The 24,279-nt window shown below is 47.5% G+C and overlaps 1 protein-coding gene across 3 annotated transcripts in view; it reads left to right on the top strand.

The window, feature by feature from the left end:
- Positions 1-24,279, top strand: part of SMG7 (SMG7 nonsense mediated mRNA decay factor) — a 484,004-nt gene that overhangs the window by 284,342 nt on the left and 175,383 nt on the right. For all 3 annotated transcript variants that reach the window (XM_078643137.1, XM_078643126.1, XM_078643118.1), the window contains exon 13: positions 21,600-21,719. In XM_078643137.1, the coding sequence (XP_078499263.1) occupies positions 21,600-21,719 (120 nt within the window). The remainder of the gene's footprint in view (positions 1-21,599; positions 21,720-24,279) is intronic.

The raw sequence follows: 24,279 nt of genomic DNA, 5'->3' as shown, positions 1-24,279 counted from the left end.
AGAAGCAGGCCATAGAACGGGTACCCTTCAAGGAAAGAAACACAGGAGTATACTCAACGTACTTCCTGGTACCAAAAGTAGACGAAACAATGAGACCCATTCTCGATTTACGGTTCATGAACAAATTCATAAGAACGCAAAAATTCAAAAGGACCTCCCTGCAAGAGGTGCTCCCACAATTGCAGATCGGGGACTTCATGGTCACAATAGACCTCAAAGACGCATACCTGCACATTCCAATGAACAGAAAGCATAAGCACATGCTCAGGTTCACCGTCGGAGAAAGCCACTACCAGTTCACGACACTGGCCTTCGGTCTAAAATCAGCACCAAGAGTTTTCACAAAGTGCCTCGCAGCAGTCGCAGCGCACCTAAGAAGGCAGGGGATACACGTATACCCTTACCTGGACGACTGGCTGGTGAAAGCAAACTCATACCAGAAATGCAAGCTGCACGCACATACAGTGACAAGCACGCTCATAAGCCTGGGGTTCTCCATCCATTGGAAGAAATCCTCAATGGAGCCAGAACAAGTGAAGATCTTCCTGGGAGCACAGATCAACACCTTACAGGGCAAGGTGTTCCCCAGCGAGAAGAGGGCGAGGGCGCTGGTGAAGGAAACTCGCCTCTACCGGAAGGGACAAGCTCGGACAGTGAGGACTGCGAGCAAGATCATGGGGATGATGGCATCATGCATCCACCTGGTACCGAATGTACGACTCCACATGAGACCCATTCAAGAATGGCTACAGGAGCAATGGTCACAAGCTACAGGCAGTTGGGAGGATCTAGTGGTTGTAACGCACGCAGTGCAGAAGGAGATGACATGGTGGACCATGGAGAACATAGCAAGGGGAAAGCCTCTAACGCCCCCAACGCCAACAGTGACCATCACCACAGACGCATCCCTGAAGGGATGGGGCGCTCACATGGAGGAGCTCAAGGTGAGGGGTCTGTGGACACCAACAGATGCGACAAAGCACATCAATTACTTAGAATTGAAGACAATCTTCCTTGCACAGAAAGCCTTTCAAACAAGACTGTACAAACACAAGGTGTTGATACAAACAGACAATACCACTGCGATGTTCTACATCAACAAGCAGGGGGGCACACAGTCAGCCCCGCTTTCAACGCTGGCGCAGGAGATATGGAGATGGGCCATCCCTCTCAAGATAGACCTGCTAGCCATACACCTGCCAGGGAAGGACAACATACAAGCAGACTGGCTCAGCAGGCAGACATCGGCATCCCACGAGTGGGAGCTCAATGCTCAGGAGACAAGGCGCCTATTCGACAGGTGGGGAACTCCATCGGTGGACCTGTTTGCCACACGCCAGAATGCAAAATGCCAAAACTTCGCATCCAGGCAGCCCGAGGAAGGATCACTAGGGAATGCCCTATGGATAGATTGGTGAAGGACATTTGCCTACGCCTTTCCCCCGATACCACTGATGCACAGAGTACTGAGCAAATGCAGAGCGAGCAACATGACACTGATACTGGTCGCACCACAGTGGGCGAGGCAGACATGGTATTCGCAGATCATGGAGATGACACAGTGTGCACCCCACAGATTCAGCAGGAGGAAAGACTTACTCTCCATGCAGAACGGAGAGGTGCTCCACCCAGAGCCAGAGAACATGAGCCTAGTAGCGTGGCTCCTGAGGACATAGAGTTCGCACATTTAAGATTGCCAGAAAGTACCCTGAGGGTACTTCGAGAGGCAAGAAGACCTAGCACTCGGAAGTGCTATGTTGCGAAATGGAAAAGGTTCACAATATGGTGCAGACAAGAGAGACTTCACAATAAAATGAAGGACTCCACAGTGCTAAAGTACCTGACGCACTTGCTAGAGAAGAACCTTAGCTCATCCTCCTTGAGAGTTCACTTGGCAGCGATAGTCGCCTACACAAGGGGAGAAACTTGCAGGAGTTTCTTCACATCACAGGTGGTGAAGAGATTCCTAGAAGGAGCGAAAAGGATCGCACCACCCAAGCGGGTGCCGCCACCTGCATGGAACTTAAACGTAGTCCTAACGGAACTCATGAAGGAGCCCTTTGAACCAATCCACAAGGCGTCCTTAAAGATGCTAACTATGAAAACAGCTTTCCTGGTTGCAATAACGTCCTTACGCAGAGTAAGCGAGCTTCAGGCTCTGACGCTACAAGAGCCCTACATACAAATACACAATGATAGAGTTGTGATGAGGACTGACCCACACTTCATGCCGAAGGTGGTATCTAAATTTCACATGAACCAGTCGATACAGATACCGAGTTTTTTCCAAAAACCGACAACTGCTGCAGAGCGAGCTCTGCACACCCTGGACGCCAGAAGGGCAGTCATGCACTACATTGAGAGGACGAAGGGACACAGGAAAACAAAACAGTTCTTTGTGTCATTCGCCAACAGTTACATGGGAAAGGCAGTAACCAAAAAGACCATTGCACGATGGATCGCACAGACAATTCAACTCTGCCACAAGCGTGCAGGACAAGAGCTAGCAGAGGGGACACGTGCCCACTCCACTAGGAAAAAGGGGGCTACAATAGCCTTCCTGGCTAACACACCCATACAAGACATATGCCTGGCGGCAACATGGGCTTCGGTGCACACGTTCACGAAGCACTACTGTGTGGACATACAGATGAACAAGGAAGCTCAAGTTGGACAGAAGGTGCTACAGCACATATTCAATACCCAACGCTCATCTTCCACCCAACCGCCACAGAGATGAGAAACCGCTACAAAATCTATGCACAGCATAGTGAATCCAGAAAGATTCACGCTGCAAAACGAATAGTTTTCTTACCTGTCGGTGTAGTTTTGCAGCTTGAAGATCTTTCTGGATTCACTAGCGAACCCACCCACCTCCGCCAGAAAGATGAGGCTGGAGAGAGAAGAGGTGGAAATAGAAAAGTGGAAAAGACTTTGAAGGTACAAAGCGGTAAAATATCACCTGAATAGAACATTGCCATTACTTCGGAAACGAAAGAAACACGGAAAAAAAGAACCCGAAGATGGCGCCCAAGAGTGGGAGCTTCCGCAGGAAGCATGCCGACACCACCGGAAATACACCCAAAGGGGTGTGACGCAGACGCCCACCTGGGCTACAAAAAAAAAAAAAAAAAGAAAAGACTACGAATCCGGACCCAACCACAAGACCGCGGAATAATGCACAGCATAGTGAATCCAGAAAGATCTTCAAGCTGCAAAACTACACCGACAGGTAAGAAAACACATGCCACTTCCTGTGTAGCCAGCCTGTGGTGGTAGGGACGTTGGTGGTATGCCAGTGTGTAAGGATGTTCTGCAGAGCAGACCCAAGGGCTATGGCCATTTTACGGCCCCTACGAGAGCGCAGCGGGTAGGTTAATGCATTGGGGAGGCCCGGTAGAAAATAAGCAGGAAAGCGGGGTATTTCTGTCTGGAAGTGTGCGTCTACTTCATCTAAGATGTGTGTCCAGTATTATTGGATGAGCAGGCATTCCCACAAGATGTGTACCACGGTTCCGGTGTGCCCACAACTCCTCCAGCAGAGCTTATCTTTTGAAGGATCCATTTCGGATCACCTCTCGGGGGTGTAGTACCAGTATAGAGAGATTTTTGTGAGCGTCTCGGTGAGTCCCATGTGGTATGCTGAGTGCCTAACCCTATATGCAATGTTCCCCCATTCTTTGTGACTCAGGGATCTACCCAGTTGTTTTTCCCATCGTACCCTGCCCGGATTGTAGATGTGTGTGGTTGGCGTAAGAAGCCCTTTTAAAAGGTGCCCACAATGCCACTCCAAGTTCCCACATACTGATAAACACTCAGTATGCAACAAGTGCCTTTCCCCAGACGATAGGGAAGAATCCTGCCCGGCCTGCGCCCAGTTTCGGTCGAAGAAAACCATACGGATCCGACGGGCCGCTAGGCAAGAAATGCAGCGGCAGGCACCGAAACCGGACAACATCTTCGATGATGACCAGGAACTACAGGACGTTCAAGACTCGGACCTAGAGATTGTCACCGTCGAGGACTACTCGGACTCCGATGACCAGATCCCACCGGGGCAAATCGTGAGTACACTGCCCCCGACACCAATAAGCCCATTACCGAAGGCTCCGGTCGAGGCATCGCCAAAAGGCCTTAGCCAATATCATAAAAAAGTTTCGCTAGCCCCGCCATCCGGCTCTGCTCCGAAATCGAAACTGAAACCTTCAGAGACCCCAGGGCCCAGTAACATCGTCCCAAAGAAGGTTCCAGAGCCAAAAAAGGTCGTCGACCCGAAGGGCGTCGAACCAAAGAAGGCCGTAGAGCCAAAAAGCGTAGAGCCAAAAAAAGACTGTCGACCTCAAGAAGGCCGCTCAGCCAAAAAACGTCGACCCCAAAGAGGTAGTTGAACCAAACAGGGGCACGCACCTAAGGGCGCCGAACCAAAGAAGGTCGCCGACCCGAATAAGCCTACCGGTCCAAAATCCATCGACCCGCCAAAGGTCGCCGACAAAAAGTGGGCCGTACCGAAGCCCGTAGCACGGCGGGAAAAACCTGTCGACCCAAAGATAAGGGCTCCAAAGACACCAGTCGATCCGAAGAAGAATGTCAACTCGGAAAAGGACACTCATCCCAAAAAGCCTACGGAGCACAAAAAACGTGTCGACCCGAAAGTTCCAGTCGACCCCGAACGAGGGCCCGAGCCGAAAAAAAGCAAGCGAACACCAAAAGTCGTCGAAAAAGAAAGCGTTACCGACCCAAAAAAGTCTAACACTCAACCCAGAACTGTAGAGGAAGAACTCTTCCACCCAGATCCATCAGACGACCAAGCAAAAATATACATCAATCCAGAGACTGATAAAGTTACCATCCTGCACAGAAAGAAGAGGCCTTTGGACTCTGGCTCACATTCCCCTATTGCATTAAAGAAAAAGGACTTTGGGACTTCTCCCTCTAGACCCTTCATTTCTGTTCAGCCTATCATGCCTACTACACCCTTTAATCCTTACATTCCTTACTCTCCTTCTCACCACGGGGACAATGAGGGTAACATGGGGGATGAGCCACAACCTCAATATGATTTCCCACAAGATCCTCAACCACAAGAGGAACCATGGGAGGAGCCAACAGACACTTACAACACCCACCCCATCCCTGATGTACCCTCTTATCCTACTAAGCCGTCACCTACAGATGACACCATAGTCTTCAATCAACTCATAGACAGGGCAGCACAATTCCACAATGTAGATATGCATTATGACCCTGTTGAGGAATACTTCTTATTTGACAGCTTCCCCACTTCAGAAAAACGTGTTAGAACACTTCCCATGTTAAAAGGAGTTCTGAAACATGCACCTGACATATTTAAGGATACAGCCAGGGCACGAGTAATCAACCCCAGAATAGAAAAGAAGTATAGGGCTGCTCCTACCGACCCTACTTACATCAGGGGACAGTGTAAGTAGGGTCTAGACTCACCGGTAGTGGCTAATGCACGTAAACGGGCCAACTCCCATACAACAGGGGAAGCACCTCCCCCTGATAAAGAGTCAAAAATACTGGAGGCATCAGGCAAAAGGGTAGCAGCACAAGCCTCAAACTCATGGAGGATTGCTAATACACAAGCCCTACTGGCTCGTTACGACAGGGTGCATTATGATCAACTCGAAAGCCTAATGAAACACCTGCCTGAGCCCTTTAAAGCACAAGCTGATGGCCTCATTCAAGAGGGAAAATTATACCAAATGCCTCCATCAAATGCGCGCTTGACACAGCAGACACCACAGCTAGGTCAATTAACACTAGCTTCTTATTACGCAGACATGCATGGCTGCGTATTTCCGGTTTTAAGAATGAGGTGCAATCCACTATTCTTAACCAATCTGTCAATCAAGATTTTCTATTTGGCCCTGCTGTCGACACCATTTTGGATAAAATGAAAAAAGAGACAGAAACCGCAAAATCCTTGGGGGCATTGCAATTTCAGCAACACAGGTGCTCCTTTCGGCGCTCCTCATACAGGGCAACTACACGAGGAAATACCTCGCAAACATCTGCCTCATACAAAAGTAACACACAAGGTTCCTTCAACAAGAACACAAACAGAGGAAGTTATAGGGGCAACAGTAATAAGGGAAGAGGACGTGGAGGCAATAACACCAGAGCCTCCACTGCCACAAAACAGTGACTTCATTACGCTGCCTCCAGACCACATAGCACCGGTCGGAGGCAGACTCCAACAGTTCCTACCTGTCTGGCACGCAATTACCACGGACAAGTGGGTGAGAGAAATGATCCAGTTTGGTTATTGCCTAGAACTTACTTCTACGCCACCAAACATACCACCCAGACATCGTCCTATGTCCACGGAACACATCACCCTGCTCCAACAAGAGGTGAAATGCATGCTGGAAAAGGGGGCCATAGAGCAAGTCCCTTTCCACCAGCAAGGGACCGGAGTATACTCCCTATACTTCCTTATTCCCAAGAAGGACGGCTCTCTCAGACCAATATTGGATCTCAGACCCCTAAATCAATATATACTATCGGAACACTTCCATATGATCACACTACAGCAAGTGCTCCCGTTGCTCCAACAAGGAGATTTCCTAGCAACACTGGACCTCAAAGATGCGTCTATTCACATACCCATCCATCCAGCCCACAGAAAATACCTCAGGTTCACAATAGAAGGTCAACACTACCAATTCAAGGTTTTGCCCTTCGGGGTTACCACGGCTCCAAGAGTGTTTACAACATGCTTAGCAACAGTGGCAGCACATCTCAGAAGGCAACACATCCATGTGTACCCCTATCTGGACGATTGGCTAATACAAGCGAAATCGTACCAACAGTGCGCAGTACATACATCTCAAACTCTTCAGTTGCTACACAGTCTAGGGTTTTCCATCAACTACCCAAAATCGCATCTGAAACCATCCCACGCTCAGCAGTACCTTGGAGCCACTATAAATACCTCCAGTGGCAAAAGCATATCCAAACTCAGCAAGGATAGCCAGCATGCAGATACTCATTCGCAAATTCCTGCCACAACACTCTCTGCCAGGTCGAGCCTTTATGCAGTTCATAGGCATGATGGCCTCCTGCATATTCATTGTCCCCCATGCCAGACTTCAAATGCGCCCTTTACAGGAATGCCTAGCACGGCAATGGAACCAGGCTCGAGGGCAACTAAAAGACCTAGTGTTGGTAGACAGTCGCGCTCACAACTCTCTGCAGTGGTGGAACCCACAAAACCTTTCCAAGGGGCGACTGTTCCAAGAGCCGGTTCCACAACTAGTACTAATAGCGGATGCATCACTGACAGGCTGGGGAGCCCATCTCCTTCAATACACAGTACAAGGGCTCTGGACAAACAAACAGAAAAAACTGCATATCAACCAACTAGAGGTGCTAGCGATATTCCTAGCCCTGAAAGCATTTCAGAAATACTTGTACAGAAAGACGGTGTAGATCCGGACGGACAACATGACCGCAATGTACTATATCCAGAAACAGGGAGGACCGCACTCTCCACAGCTGTCCCATCTGGCACAAAGCATATGGAAGTGGGCGATTCCAAAAAAACATTTTTCTCCTAACAGAACACCTTCCAGGGAAGGACAATCAGATTGCCGACCTGCTCAGCAGGCACAGCCAACAACTACACCAATGGGAGATTCACCCCCAAGTTCTCCAGCCATTCTTCGAAGAGTGGGGTCACCCAGAGGTAGACCTGTTTGCCACAAAAGAAAACTCCAAATGCCAGTACTGTGCCGCCAGGTTCCCACATCCGTTGTCGCAGGGCAATGCGATATGGATGAACTGGTCAGGCAGATTTGCGTATGCTTTTCACCCAGCACCACTGATCCTGCTGGTGGCACGCAATCTGCGGCAACACTCACGCTAATCCTAGTTGCTCCCACATGGGCGAGACAACCGTGGTACACAACGTTCCTAGAACTTTCAGTAGTTACTCATCAAAGACTGTGCCTTGCACCCCATCTTCTAACTCAGAACCATGGAGAAATCAGACACCCAGATCCCAATCAGATGAACCTAGCGATCTGGCTCCTGAGGTCTTAGAGTTTGGATACCTTAACATGCCCTCAGACTGCATGAACATCATTAGGGAGGCAAGACGACCAACCACACGAGCGTGCTATGCAGCTAAATGGAAGAGATTTGTTATTTACTGCAACAATAACCAAATCAACCCATTAGACGCTTCCATACAAAACCTTATATGTTACCTGTGCATCTACAAAGATGTAACTTAGCATACTCTTCTATACGACTACACCTCGCTGCTATAGCAGCATACCTTCAAAACAGGCAACACCTTTCACTGTTTAGAGTACCAGCAATCAAAGCCTTCATGGAGGGTTTGAAAAGGGTGATCTCTCCAAGACACCCCCCTTCCCCAGTCTGGAATCTAAATATAGTGCTTACCAGACTTATGGGACCTCCTTTCGAACCTCTACACTCATGTGAACTACAATTCTTAACGTGGAAGGTTGCATTCTTAGTTGCCATTACCTCACTCAGGAGAAGGTGCGAATTACAAGCACTGACAATTCAAGAACCTTTCATGCAGGTACAGGCCAACTGGGTGGTTCTTAGAACCAACCCTAAGTTCATGCCTAAGGTTGTATCCAATTTCCATATCAATCAATCAATAGAACTGCCAGTATTCTTTCAAAATCCACAGTCAGTAGCTGAGACAGCCCTACACACATTAGATTTAAAAAGATCTATACTTTATTATGTGGACAGAACTAAATCATTTAGAAAGACAAAACAACTATTTGTTGCTTTTGCACCACAAAACAAAGGAAATCCTATTTCAAAGTCAGGAATAGCCAGATGGATAGTTAAATGCATTCAAATATGTTATCAAAAGGCAAAACGCACTTTAACCGTCCCCCCAAGAGCACACCCTTCAAGAAAAATGGGGGCATCCATGGCTTTCCTAGGAAATATTCCTCTAGAAGACATCTGTAAGACAGCCACATGGACCACCATACACACTTTCACAAAACACTACTGTGTAGACGTGCAAGCAAAACAGCAAGCTGCTGTAGGCCAGGCTGTCCTCAAAACACTTTTTCAAACTGCTGCAGCTGGCACAGGTAACCACCGCTAGAGGAGATACTGCTATACAGTCTATGCACAGATATGAATTCAGCAGCCCACATGCCTGGAACGGAATATGCTACTTACCAGTATGCATCTGTTCTTGGCATGTAGGGCTGCTGACATTCATATCGCCCGCCCTCCTCCCTGGTGCCTGTCGCAGCTGCAGCATTATCTCTGGCATGGCCATCTCTTACTTTACTATCCATCTCTGCCACAATGGCGAAAAACAATCTGAGGATGGAGAAGATGCCCATGCGCACTGTAGTCCAGGGGAGGAGTCAACTATCTCGCGATACTTCGAAGACTCTTCCAGGACAACAAGGTGCAATCATCCGGACCCAACACTAGGCGGCGATCTATGCACAGATATGAATGTCAGCAGCCCTACTTGCCAAGAACAGATGCCTACTGGTAAGTAGTATATTCCTTACATAGCATGACACTACAACGCATGACACTACAACGCATGACACTACAACGCATGACACTACAACGCATGACACTACAACGCATGACACTACAACGCATGACACTACAACGCATACCATCACCATCCAACACTGTTGCACCCCCTGGAGTTAGAATAGTAATTTTTACCCCTACACTATCCCACACTTACCATACATGTAATGTTATGCGTTGTAATGGTATGCGTTGTAAAGGTAGTATGCGTTGTAATGGAATGCGTTGTAATGGATGTTGCGTTGTAAAAAATGCGTTGTAAAGGTGTGCGTTGTAAAAGTATGCGTAGTAACGTCATACAACCCCTGCAGCACTTCTTTCCAGCTCGCCATTGGAAACGACAACGAAACCCGACACAGAAAGACACCTATGCACCCGGCTTCCCTGGGTGAGGTAACACGAGTACTTCGGTGCTCCCGTGGGTCTTGACTTTCGAAGTGTCCAGTACAGAAGGGGTTCCACCATAGTCGACTCCTAAGTGTCCTTTATCTGTAACCGTGAGAAAGTGCCATCTTTCTTGCCTTGGTATGCCCCCACTTTTTTCTGAACTGCTGATGTGCTTGACTGAGTGTGCCCTGGGTCCCTGTGCCAATCAGGTACCCAGGGCCTGTGTTCCTTCCCTAAAAAGAAAAGCTATGCTGAAACAAAATACCCAATTGGCACCTCTGGCCACCTGTCAGCCTCTAGTAAATGGTACCCAGGGCATGGTGACCAGAGGAGACCCCTGAGGGCTGCAGACTTATTGTGCCGCCCTCAGGGGCCCTGTACCCTGTCACCCACACACTGCCTTTGCAGGCTGAGTGCCTAAGTACAGAACTAAAACAAGAGTCGACATGGCACACATTCCTGTGTGCCATGCCCACAGAACCCACTGCCTTGGCATACTTCAGTCACCCCTCTAGCTGGGTGCCCTGTGTCAGAGGTGAGGGCACAGGGGCATGAGCCCTCTGCCCCTACAGTACCCAGGGCCATTCCTGGGCACTGTAAGTGCAGTGATGCCATTTAAGAGTATATGGTGCTGGGAGGTAGTCATTATGAAGTCCACAGCACCATAATGGCTACACGGAAGACTGACCAGTTTGGTACTAAACTTCTCAGCACATTAAACCTGCACTGATGCCAGTGTGGGATTTAATGTAAAATGCACTAGAGGGCTGCCCTCCAAAACCCAAACCTGCAATCCACGTCTGGGCTGAGTGGCTGCAGAGGCTGCCACATAGCAGACATGTTGCTGGACCCCTGGGTGGAGAGCCCCCCGCTCTCCTGGGCCTGCAACAATGCACATCCTGGGCGAGGTGATATGTCTCCTCCCCCAGAATGGACAGGGGGAAGCTTCAAAGGCATACCGCCTCTGAGATCTTCTCCAGACCATTTGCTGTACCCAGCAACTGGCCCCCCACTCGTTCTACCCCCACTCTGGCGGGAAGACTGGCGGGAAAAACTACGACAGGAAGGAGGGTGTGCCAACCTTTGCCAACTCCACCCCTCAGGTGGAGGAGGCGGGGTGAAGGACGACCCCGGGCTCCGGCCTTCTTGTAGATGGGGAGCCCTGCCCAATCGCAGCTAGGCTCCTGCCCCCTCCCACAGGACAGGGACCCATTGGTCCCTGCCCTTGCTCTACCTGTAACGCCCCTAAATTTAGTATTTAGGGGCTCCCTGAACCTACCTTCCTCAGATCCCGATATCAAAAGAAGGAAGATCAAGAAGAAGACCAGCCGCGCAGCTGCTAACAGGACAACAACAACTGACTTGGCCCCAGCCCTACCGGCCTGTTGATCCTGGAACCTGCTCCTGCCTAATCCCGGCGACATCCGCGGACATCAACCTTGGGACACCCAGAGGACCTGCCTACCTTGACCCTCTAGAAGATTGGGACTCCCATCAGCAGAGGCTCTGCTGCAACAACCCACCTGGTGCCCACCAGGAAGCTCACTCTGCACCAGCCGAGCCCGGGCCAACCCGAACCAAGGCCACGAGGACGCCCCCCCCCCCCCGGCGACTGGGACCCGAAGTCCAGTGCCCAAAGATCCTCCTCGACGAATCAGCCGACGCCTGCAGACTCGGAACCAGGTGCCACCCCAACCGCGACCAGCCGAGGGTAAGCTTTTCCGACCCCCAAAGACACCCCTGCACCTGGTGCCCTGCGGCCCCCTGTTCCTCCCTTTGGGGTACCTACCTGTGCTCCAAGATCCCAACTTACCTCTTGAAGTGCTGGTCGCCCCTGGAGAGTCACCGTCACCGAGCCTGCAGCCTTTGTTCCTTTTTCAAGATGCTCATTGGATAACATTGAGCGCCCGATGGCTCAAAAGCTCCCTGCACCCAGCCGCCCGGGTGTTGCTGGCTGTGACCTCTCTGTCCTATCTTACTTCCCCCCCCTTGCCCTGAGCAAGTGACCAGGAGCCCAGCTCCCAGAGCCGCGTGACCTGCTAGCCAGCCGCCACCAACCGAAGGCCCCCCCTTCCCTCATTGTATAACATTGGGCCTACCTACCTCTGAACCTGGCCGCTCCTGCGCCGCTGGGACTGAACTAACTGTACTCACCTGACCCTGGGGGACCCCTGAGCCTACACCCAGAACACTAACGTCACTTACCTGCCATTGGATAACATTGACCCATTTTTACTCAAATTTTGTGGAGTTTGGAAAACTGAAAATATTCCTATAAAATCAGCCAAAGTCCAAATTCGAAGATACTCACCTGTGATCAGGAGAGAAGTCAGTACTGTACCTTTCAGCCCAGTACTGAACCGCAAAAGTAATCCCTAGCGGGTTTACTAGTAACCTGCATTTTCTCCATAGGAACCCATTGTCTGCTTTTCTATGAAATTTCTTTTAAGTGTCTATTTTGAAAACTGCAAATATTCTTTAAAAATCGTACGAAATACTGAAACTCAATTACCTACCTGTTTTGAATTAAGCCCCCAGTGCTGGCCTTAGGAGACTAGTGCTGGGTTACAAAAGTAACGCGATCGTACTTTACCTGTAACCTGAATTTCCTCCCATTGAATAACATTGTCAGGATCACCTTGAAAAGTTTCTAAGTGTGAACTTTTAAAATCGCTTTATATTCAAGAAAATCCAGCACAGTAACTAAAACGTTCTTGCTAATCTGGTTTCAGCTTAGACCCCAGGACTGAATCTAAGATCTAGTCCTGGAACTACTAAAGTAATCCATAAAGTAATTAACTGTACTTTCCTATGAAAAACCCATTGAGCTCAATGCCAGAGTGTTTCATAACTGTATTGCTTATTAGCTATCCTGTAATTGTGTGTACAAACGTATTGCTCCTCTGCGAAGTATTTACATGAGTACTCGTACCTTGAAAAGTTTATTTTTATAACTGTTAAAATAAAACAACTATATCTAAGGCTATAACAACAATTGGCCTGGAGTTCAGTTCTTGAGTGTGTGAAACCTTTTGCTGACTGAGTGTGTACACTGTCCTCTGGTACTGCCTTACTGTTCGACCAAGCTACCACTTTGGAGAGTAAGGTCAGTTCTGACTTTAACCTCTGTCCCCCGTGGGCCTCCTGCGTCCCTACCTTGGGTGGTTCCTGGTTGCCCCAGTGGTTCTACAGGCTCTAGACCTTGTCTCTATGCTTAGAGCGGTACTTATACCACTTTCTTGGTATATGATTTGTGAGGCCCCTAGGGCAAAACGTATACTGTGCTAATTTACTGTGTGCTATTTAAGTTCCTGTATTGTACTTTTGCCTCGAGCCTCATAAAGAGACTAGAGGGGTGTGTTTAGAATAAATGCATATATTTTATATATATACCTGGTGTGGTTCTGCCTTCATTTGATCATTCAAGAGATTAAAGACTGGTAAAATAAGCTGCTTTACATTCCTTCATGACTTAGCCTGAAGGCTGCTCTCCACAGCTCCCACTAGGATAGCTTTCTATAAAAGTTGTCTTAAACCTACCATCAATAAGGGTCGTTTGGACTGGTGCAAGGTGCCCACTAGAATAGTGGACATCATATGCTAGACCAACTTCTCACAGCCGCAGCCTCCTAACTCTCCAAGTCTGCCCATTACCATCATCGGCACCCAGTGGGCAGCATGATTCGCCATCACCTGCCCTACTGGCAGTCCATAACATTGGACAGGTGGATTTTGCAGATTGTTTGAAGGAACTACTCCCTCCCCTTTGAGATTACCCCTCCCTCAATTCCACCAACTTACGACAGACTGACGAAGGACCACATATCTCTTCTCCGCCAGGAAGAGACCGCTCTCTTGGCCTAAGGAGCCATAGAGAGAGTGCTGATGCCAGTTGTGGGTTGTGGTGGTTATTCTTGCTACTTTCTCTTGTAGCAATGGGGAGAGCCTTGGTTAGACGTGTTAGTCACCGACGAGAAAGGGCAATGTCTGCAGTTCTGTGTGCTGGAGCTTCCAAGGCTACTCTCACTCTGAGAAGGTTTTCGGCTTGAGTGGAGCTCAGGCCTTCTGTATGCCATTTCACCCATAACAATCCTGCCCAGAGTTCTCAATATGATCAGGAAAGACTGGGCCCAAATCATCCTTGTGGCTCCGGATTGGGCATGGAGAGTCTGTTATCCTAAGTTGTTGATCATGGCCATCGATCCTCCGATCAGTTTGCCCCTACGGGAAGATTTTCTTTCACAGCAGCATGGGAGGGTTCTTCATGTGCACCCGTCAATGCTCCGCCTTCTTGAGTGGAGATTGAACTGCAACAGTTGACAGATTTCGACCTTCCTCCCGAAGTCTGTAAGATATCTTGGCTGTCAGGGGTCCCTCCACTAAGATAGTTTACTCCTACTGTTGGGGATAATTTGTGGCATGGTGTACATAAAGAATTGAATTGGATGGAGAAGCACACCTGTATTAGTTCATCTTAGGTAACGATATCTTGGTAAATATTTCTCTTTATTTACAAGCGTGCAGCTGAGGTGGCACGTATGTCTGCACACCGTGCGTCACACTGTACTACCTGAACTTGAGTGGTCTAGCCACTCAACCTCTGTGCACTGTTGCTGTCACTGGTGGTGAAATTTTACGGGAGTAAGGTGGAGAGAAATTGAGCTCCGTGAAAGCGTCCTTAAGGAGTGGAAGTTTCGTCGTTTTTGAAAGTAGTGATTTACAGCTGAAATTGACTTGAAGACCGAGGTGGAGTACATTTTTTCCGTATGGAGATTTCAGGCCCCTGAGGAAGAGTCTGCTAGACTCGAAATGCATCGGGCTTCGTCAACAACGCCATACTTTCATGAAATGGAATATTGTTTTTATACTGTATGAAACAAATCGTAATATGCAACTGATTTTTTGAATTGATGATTGAAATCGAATTAAAAATCATGTTTATAATGCAAAATTCATGGTTTATGTTCAAGATTGTATAGTTTGATAAAATTTCTTTCGAAAAACAAAGTTTAATAGTCAAAATAGTGTTACAAAAAGCAACAGTGCGCAGAGGTTGAGTGGCTAGATCACTCAAGTTCATGGTGTACAGAAAGACAAATGGATCCCCTTTCTGCTCTCCTTTCTCAGGTTGACCTGTTCATCCTCTCCCTTGCCTAGCAGGGCCCTGCTATGGGCACTCTGAAGGGCTATCTCTCTGCCATTTGATCTAATCTGTGGTGGTCTGATCAGCCATTCCTCTTCAAATCCCCTATTGTAAATACGTTTCTGAAAGGTTTACATTTGTTTCCACGTTCTCCCTTTATTATGCCCCAGTGAGACGGATGTTATAGGGATTTGTTTGCGCTGAATAACTTCCTTTAACATAACACGTTTAACAAACCTTATTCCCTGGACAGTCGGGTCCTTCGAGATGGTTACTCTGCCCTTTCGGTCCTGCAGGACGACCTCTGATTTCCAGGGACCCAGATTTCCCCTATCAAGGACTTAGTGTTCCATATCTATTGTCAGTATGCTTCATGGCTCTGTACTTCTGGTGTGGAAAGTCGCAAAAAGTAACTGACGTCCGCGCCCTGGTGTGGCACCTATATAGGCACCGCACACATCACTTCCGGCGCGGACGATTCCAACAATGTCATGTGGAGCTGAACAAATTCACTTACTGTTGCTCAGGGGCACTGTTCAAGAAACCTTTCTGGTTCCTGGAGTGACGCCTGGGGAATTTTCAAAGGTAAGGAATCTGCAGCTAGATAGTCTCTATGAGGTAAGGCGTTACCGAAGGTAAGTAAATTGTTAATTTAGTCTCTCCCCTAAGCGAAAAACATGATGTAAGATGGATTTTTGTCCTTAGCATTGTGCATTTCTGAGAGGGATCACAGTCCCTTTGCAAACAAAACCTTACTTTGAACAACCTGCAACTTTTGCACCCTACACCAGATGGCAGGAATCTGCAGAGCTTGAGAATCTACAGCACTGTAGGGTGCAAACCGATTGTTAGTCAAGTAACACCCTCCCTCCTTCCTTCTGAGCAATTCCACTTCCATGGTGCTCGTTCTGGCCAGTTTTTCTTCTACTTACTTCTCTTCATTGGTGCAAACTTTGTGATAAGTCCTCATCAATATTATTATTCAGCTTCCGAATAAGAGCCTGCTGCTGCTTATTACAGTTATGTCTATGCTCCTGAAAATGTCTGAGCCAGTCCTCCCTTGGCATACTCCACCCCTTGGCTATAGTGAGCACTTTAGGTGTACACTTGATGGCCAATAACTTTGACTCCTCACTTAACCATAAAAATCTCCCATTTGAGATGAAGACTGCAACTTTTTAAACCATATTTCAATCAAATTTGGAAGGTTTGTTAATAATTCTTCTGGTACTTTCCGTTACTACTCTATGGTAAAAGTGAGAACTTAGCCTAATTGTATATTGCTCCCCTAGCAGCCTGTCTTCTAGGTTAGCTCCAACTCTTGTTAAGCGTGGGACACCACCTTTTGCCTTCATTTTTCTTATCACATTGCAATTCATTTTTTCAAAGCCATTAGGAATGCATTTTTTGAAGGTAACAAACCGAACTATATACATAGTCTGCTTGTCTTCTAGAAAAAGTTATAAGTGTATCAGAAATCTATTTCTGTGTCAGTGATTTGTCTTTTGATGTGAAACGTAGAACAACTCTATATTCCACTAAAATGCAACCAAATGTGAATTTCGGGAGGGAAACCTGCTTCTTTTCATTCCCCCTGGCTAGTGAGCGGAGACGTTCTCAATCTGAGTGCATTGATAATTACGGGCAAGTTTAGTTAATGGAATAACTTTATTTGCCTGCACAATCTGTAAAAACCAGTGACCCAGATCCTCAGCCCACCGCTGCTCAATATCCAAAGACAATCACAGTGAGCACCACAGAGCACCGGGGCACCAGTGTCCATCCAAGTGCCGGGTTTCGAATCCACATTCCAGGACACAGCCTTCCAGACCACCGCTGCCTCACAGCACTGACCTAAGGCTTCAGAGCTGACTCCGGCACCAACCCAGCGGCATAAATCCCGGCCTGCCTCAATGCTTACAGCTCCCTCTGTGCTGGTTGTTCGATGCCAGCTTCAAAGGACTCCCCTAAGCCGAAACACAGATCGATGTCGAAAGCGGCCTTGGCGCAAAAGCAAACCTGTGTGTCCATTCGTCCATCCACTGCAGACTCTGACAGCCAGGAGCTCCTGTAGTTACAGAGCCTTCAGAAGTAGCTGGACTCTCAGCAGTGAAGGTTGTTTATTCATTGTAGAAAGTTCACCTTTCTGCATGGTCACCCCCTAACGTTTTGCCAGATATCTGATGCACTTTGAATGAGTGTGCCATTGGTCCCTGCCAATCAGGTTCCCAGGACCTGTGTTCTTTCCTAAAACTGTACCATTGCTCCCACAATTTGCACTCTTCTGGCACACTTATAGGTCCCTTGTAATAGGGACCAATAGCACCAAGGGCCTGGTGACCAGAGAGGGACCCTTAGGGCTGCAGTATGTATTGTGCCACCCTAAGGGACCCCACACCAAACACATATACCCTGCCATTGCAGGTTATGTGTTGCTACCCTAAAAGAGTTGACATGGCACGCCTGGACGGTGGAGGAGTGTGGCTCAGTGGAGAAGTGTGGCTCACTGCTTAGAGCGGCAGTCCCTGGTGTAGAGGCCTGGCCCGGGACCAGGGTTCAAATCCCGCCTCGGCTGATCTCGGCGGTTCTTGGGCTCATAATTCCTCGGACCTGATTTCTCGCCTCGGTGCCTACTCTGAGCACGAGTCCCACGCTGCAACTCTGGGCAATAGCTTGCTTAGTCTCCACAACAGCCCCCTACAGCGCTGGGGATGCCTGGTTGCACCCCGGGGATGCCCAGGAGTGGACATTTCACGGGGAAAAGCCAGGACGGGTTCCCTAGCGGTATGAGTACAGCGCCAGGACACTCTGGAATCCGGAGTATTAGTGCACTCTATAAATACGCCTACATTCTTGTGTGCCATGCCTACGCACCACTGCCTGTGGCATAGGTAAGTCATCCCTCTGGCAGGCCTGACAGCCCTAAGGCAGGGTGCACTATATCACAGGTGAGGGCATAGCTGCTAGAGCAATATACCCCTACAGTGTCTAAGTCCATTCTTAGGCACTGTAAGTGCAATGAAGCCATTTTGAGTACTTGGGCTGGGAGTTTGTCGACACAAACGCCACAGCTCCATTATGGCTTTACTGAAGCCTGGGAAGTTTGGTATCAAACCTCTCAGCATAATAAACCCACACTGATGCCAGTGATGGATTCATTACAAAATGCCTCAACCCTGGTGTGGTCTCTGACCAGCTGTGGGTAGTCGGCCATCCCCAGACATATATTTCTGGATCCCTGGGTAGAGAGCCCCTTCTCTCTGGGTAGAGAGCCCCTGCTCTCTGGGAACAGAAACAATGCACATACTGGGCAGAGGTGTCACATCTTCTCCCCCAGGATGAGCCAGTGCTTGTAGAGGGAAGCTTCAAAACCCTGCCACCTTTGTAACGCGACTCCCAGCCTCTGCTGCTAGCAGCAGATGGCAGCCCCTGGTTTACACCGCTTTGGGCGATAAAACTGGCAGGAAAACTTAGAGTAGTAGGTGTGCCCACCACTGCCAAATTAACCCTGAAGCACAACTTTCAGTCCCCACCATCTTGAAGATGGGGAGACTCCTCCAATCAGGGCAAGGTCTATGACCCTCTCTCACAGGAGGTTGGCATAATAGAGGGTGTAGTCACCCCAGGTAAGCTGCCCATTGGCCCTACCTGCTAGTCTCCTAAAATGCCTCCTAAATTTAGTATTTAGGTAGCTCCCCCAGACCTAGAAACTAGATCTGTGACCACCAAAGACGACCCTGCAGAGAAGACTGAAGACAACCTCCTTGGCCCCAGCCCTACCGGCCTGTCTCCAGTTCCTCTGAACTGTCTTGCCGCCAGCGACCTCGGAAACCCCTGGGAGGACTGCTGCCTTTGAAAAAGACTCCAATCTCCTGTGAACCACAGACCTTTTCAAGGAGAAACAAGCTCCAAGGACCCCCGGATCTAGCCGGATCTGCGTCTCCTGCCAACTCTGCTCCTGGCGCTCGCGGCCCGAGTCTGAGTGGCTCACCTGTGCAGCAAAGTCTCCCCGGCGATCTTGACCTCCTGCCCAGCGTTGGCTGACCTTTCCTGCCCTGCACGACTGCGCATGCAGTGTGAATCCAGAGTCTCACCACGACCAACTCCGGTACGAAGACTCAGACATCCAAAGGCACCCCTGCACCCCTGCACCCGAAGCCCCTAGGCCTTGCTGAGCTGAACTAATGGTGCCCCTATGGCCCCCTACATCTCTGCTTCTGCTGTCGTTGGTCTTCCTCCTGCAACCACGGGTGCCATGCCTGAAGCCGCTTTGCTGAGAGAGGAATCCGCATTAAAAAGCATTGGGCGCCTGTTGTCGAAATTTCACCCTGCACCTGTCGCCCCTGTGCCGATGGTGGTGTATGTTTGGTGCTGCTTTGGGGCACCTCCACTCCCTATGCTTAACCAAACCCCTAAAGCTTGGCCCCTGCAACTGATCTACTTAACTGCAAGCAGTGTAGCTTCAGGCACCCCCAGTCTCCATGGGAAAGCATTGGGTCGAACTCCCGATTTTGACCTCTACACCCAGCCGCCCCTGTGCCGCTGGTGGTGCAGTCTTGTTACTCATCTGACCCCTAGCCCTTGCTGACTTTTGGCTCCCAAGACTGGGATTGTAAGTACAATACTTACCTGTTTAACCGCAATATTGTTTTCCCCATAGGATAACATTGACCTGTTCTGAAAAGCTTCAAAGTGTCGATTTTCAAAGTGAAAAGTATTTTTAATTAAAAACGTACTTATCTTATTAGAAGACCTTGGTCTTAAAATAAAAACAAAGTATGTTTTTTTCTAAAATTGGTCTTGATCTCCTCCTTGAGTCACAAGTCCATTATTGATCATTGTTGAACAATAAATGTCTTGCACTTCTCTATTAGGCCTAAGGCTACTACCCACACTACCACTAATAGCGCACTTTGGGTTTTGCATTGAGCCCTGTACACTTTTGGGGAACCCCTGGACTCTGTGCACAGTATTGCCACCTAGTGGTAATATCATATACAGAGCCAAGTTCCTATATCTGTTGCATGGACATCTTTATGCATTCTCATGCTCTATCTCCATCCTAGAGTATGAACAAAGGTATGCAGTTCCTAGTGAAAACTAAAGACGAAGGACTGTTGAGGATTGTTTTTAAGGGAGGAATATGCTCTAATGGGAGCAAGGGCCCTCACTCTTGAATGAGTGTCATGCTTAATAATTGGGCTAGCTCCTCGTCGGGCCAGCGTTGCATTGCCCATGGGGATTACCAATCTAAACCACATTAGCAGCCCACACATCCTCATTTCATCAAACAACTGTTCTAAAAAGATCCCCAGCAAAGTGCCCCCTTGTGGTTGCCCTTCTGTCATTGTAGAGAAAGCCCAATGAGGACCTAGCCCAATGATGAAGCATGACACCCATTCCGGTGTGTGCAAGCCTTTGCTCCTTTTGGAACATATTCCTCAGTTAAAAACCATCCTGCACAGTCCTAAGGCTTTAGTTTTCACTAGCAACTGCATACCTTCGTTCATGCTCTAAATCTGATAAGGGGCTCACATGCTGGACCTATAACGCTACTGGTTCCCCCTCTTTTGAAATAACTATCTCCATCCTCACCTGCCTGCTTTAAAACAGTCTGACCTTGGAGTCGATGCACATTGCCCATTAAGGGAGGAGTCGCTACAACTTGTGACTCAAAAAATTCTTTGACCAAAAACAACTTGTACACGTCTGAGCCCAACACTAGATTGCAGCAGTAAGCAGAGCACGTACATCTACAGTACTACATGCCACAAACTGATGCTACAGGGTAAGTACATAAAACGTTGGTAGGCATTTTTGTCCTATGGTGGATCATATTCATGCTCTACCTGAGTAGACACCCATCCAAGAGTGGGAAAGTGTTGCCAATTCTGCACTTCCAAATCCAACCACTAGATGGTGGAATTATGTACATTATGTGAATCTAGAAGCACATCAAGCTCAAACCATTAGTAAGGTAAGTAAATGATTTTTTTCTAGATTCCTGTGCAGCAATTTGCTTTAAGCAGGTTTTTTGCTGGTCATTTGCTTTTCCTTTCTCAGTTTGGTAATCTGTTTCCTCTTATTTGTGAATTGGACTAAAAAAACTGTTGTAAAATTAAGGAAAATTACCATTGTGATCATTCAAGAATTCAGAGCTTGTGTTTCTAATTACCATCAAATTCCTGTAATCCATGGCTCTGAAAATTGAGGCTTTGTTACTACCTACTCTAGAAAACTAGGTTAGATGCACTGGTGATGAATTGGAGGGGGAGGGCAGAGGTCTGTAAATAAGATTTGTGAAAGGTGATGGGGATGAACATGCAGTACAGCCTCTTTATTTATAAAACGTTGGCATTTTGGGTGCCAAATTCCTGTTCCTTGGTGAGGTAGTAACAATTCCCACCAGTATTTAACATGAACGAACTAGAAGAAACGAGTACTGGAGTCACTGGCATTAACACTTCCTTTGATTAATTTATTTCAGAAACCTGGATTTCTCCAAAGGCCACCAGGCAATCACTGGAGAGAAGGAAGTGCAGCACAAATTGATTCGACCTCAGCGTCTGGTTTCCATGGGCAAATGGATGTGTGAGAACCTACCAAGGTAATTTTTCTTGGTCTTATACAGCAGCTCCTCACCATCTCTGATCTACTGAATCTTTCAGTACTTAGACCAAATCAATGCATTATCCACCATATCCCCCCTTGATCTGCATAATACTATGGGTTTTACACAATGGGGATGCTATAGTTGCCTTCTTATATTTCTTTAGTGTAAAACGATTGAAATGCAAGGTTTGACGTAGTGCTACACATGTAAAAGGTGCATTTATCAATGTAATTTGTTTAATTTATAAAGGCAAGTAGACATAGGTTAAGGGCTATCTTGCTTGATAATAGTAGTATGTGCATCTATGTGCTATTTACACATCTCCATCTACTTGAAAGCTCACTCGTTAGCTTGGTAAAGCGGAGTACTACCCTGCTCTAAAATGTTTTTCCCAAGATCCCTGTACTTCACACATTGAGTGTGACAGATATGTAAGCCCACTGGAGGTGCACTACCCACTAGGGTTTTGTTTTCCACCGTACAGTGGTTGTCACACCTAAAGAATAGCGCATTTCTGAGATGCTATCTTCTCAACCATGGCTAGATTGTGCTCAGTGGTAGTGTTTATAAAGCTTTTGTGATCTTTGAAGCCATCCAGAGCTTACCTACCCGTACGTTGATCTGCACTGCAACTAATAGGAGCAGCAAGCTTCACCCCCAAAATAGCACAAGGCCCAGCTGACTGGAACATCTGTAGGGATCTCATCTCTGTGGCCTGATGTCACCCAGAGGTCTTCATAGTGTACCTGGAAAGGAGGAAGAACTTCGCCTGGGGCATGTAGCTGTATTGCTGCTCTTCTTTTGCGAGGGAGGCCCCCTACCATCTTTAATACAACATTTAGATATTGTGTATCCTTTTCTTTACCCCCTTGCTAGGGTCCAGCAGGATCAGCAGGCATTCAATACCCATGCTCCCATAAGAGCTGGTTGTGGTCTGTTGAAGCTCTTGCCTCTATTCCTTACCTAATTGAACCATCCTTCTTGCCTCTGCGGTTACCAAGATATTGAAAGTTAAGTCTGTCAAATCAAACCCGAAGTACAACCGTTTCAATTGGGAACTGGTGTTACCAGTACCTACACTGAGTTCCCCGGAGCACAGCGACTGAATTTCAGATACATGTTCCAATACCTAAAAGGAACACAATGGATCCGTAGAAGGAGCTGGTCTTCTATTTTCATCTGTCTCATTAAAAATATGAACACTTTGGTTTCTAACCAGTCCATGGAGTAAATGTTTCTCAGCCACTGGAACCAAGCTGCACCCACCTGATGAGCCCTAATAAGATTAAAACCAGTGTTAGGTTGTTTGTGTTCCAGTTGAGGGAGGTTCTGGCCTGGCAGTTCAAGCTGGACTGTTCCTTTTGGAGCAGGGTCAAGAACCTATTTGCTTTTGACTGGGTCCAAACTGAGCTGGAATGGGGGATAAAAGAATTATGGGTTGGAGTGCTACCCCGAGCGATTTCCATTCGTTAGACTTTTTGCAAGCATTCCTTCCATCACCGTTTGTGTGTTTGATGTACATTTGACAAAGCCTGTCCCTATATCTGACACCAGTCACTATAACCAGATTTTCAAGAAAACCTTCTTTGGGTAGTAGCAGTCCTTGTTTGGGCGTTGGGTTTTTGGATACCTTTTTTGGCAGTGACGCTTTTTATTTTTTGGCATAAAGTGTAGGGAACTCAGATCTTCAGGCTGTTGAATTGTCCTCTCTTACCCATGGTTGACTCTGGACCACAGTGAGGCCTATTTCCCACATTAGCATCCCTTGCCCAATTTTATTGCACCTGGCAAGATGAACAACTACAAAAAAGTATGGATCTGACTGTCAATGTCAATCAAGCCCTTTTGATACCATTGGATATAGGACCATTGAGCGAAATCTAGCACTTGCAAGCAATAGAAATGTTAGCAGGTTGTCTCACAGCAACCGATTTGCATTTGTTTACTGTAGGAAACTGGCTCTGTGCACACTATACCTCATTTTGGTATAGTATATACAGAGTCCAGTGGAACCCCAAAGGTAGGCAGAGGTAAAAGTAGATAGCACTATTGTAGGAAGCTGGCTCTGTATATACTATACCAAAATGAGTTGTAGTGTGCACAGTCCAGTGGAACCCCATAGGTTGGCAGAGGTAAAACTAGGTAGCACCTTACTCTCTATTTGTGGTACTGTGGGCGAGCAGGAAGACTTTATCAAATGGGTAGTGTTAAGCATTTGTTGTACACACTCAATCAGCAAATGAGGTCACACACACAAAGACTGACCTCTGATCAATTTTGTTTGTATGAAAATATTGTTATTTTATTTCTAGAACCAAGCCAAGCCTGGCACAGTTAAGTGAAATAAATGCTTTGCAAAATATTCAAAATATTATGCAGTGTTTACAAGTGAATGCAAGTTGAAATGCAGTTGTTTAAAATGCAGGTAAGTCAAGGTATTGAAATACTGTATAGATTACTTTTTAGTTACTTTTTAGATTACTTTTTAAGTTATGTTTTCTACTCAGTGTGATATACCTAAATGACACACAGGGACGTTTCCTAGAGAAAGCCT

The sequence above is a fragment of the Lissotriton helveticus genome, chromosome 1_1, assembly GCF_964261635.1.
Source record: "Lissotriton helveticus chromosome 1_1, aLisHel1.1, whole genome shotgun sequence".
In the NCBI taxonomy this organism is placed as follows: Eukaryota; Metazoa; Chordata; class Amphibia; order Caudata; family Salamandridae; genus Lissotriton; species Lissotriton helveticus.
The sequence above is the reverse complement of the archived record's forward strand: the minus strand, read 5'-3'. Positions and strand labels throughout refer to the sequence as shown.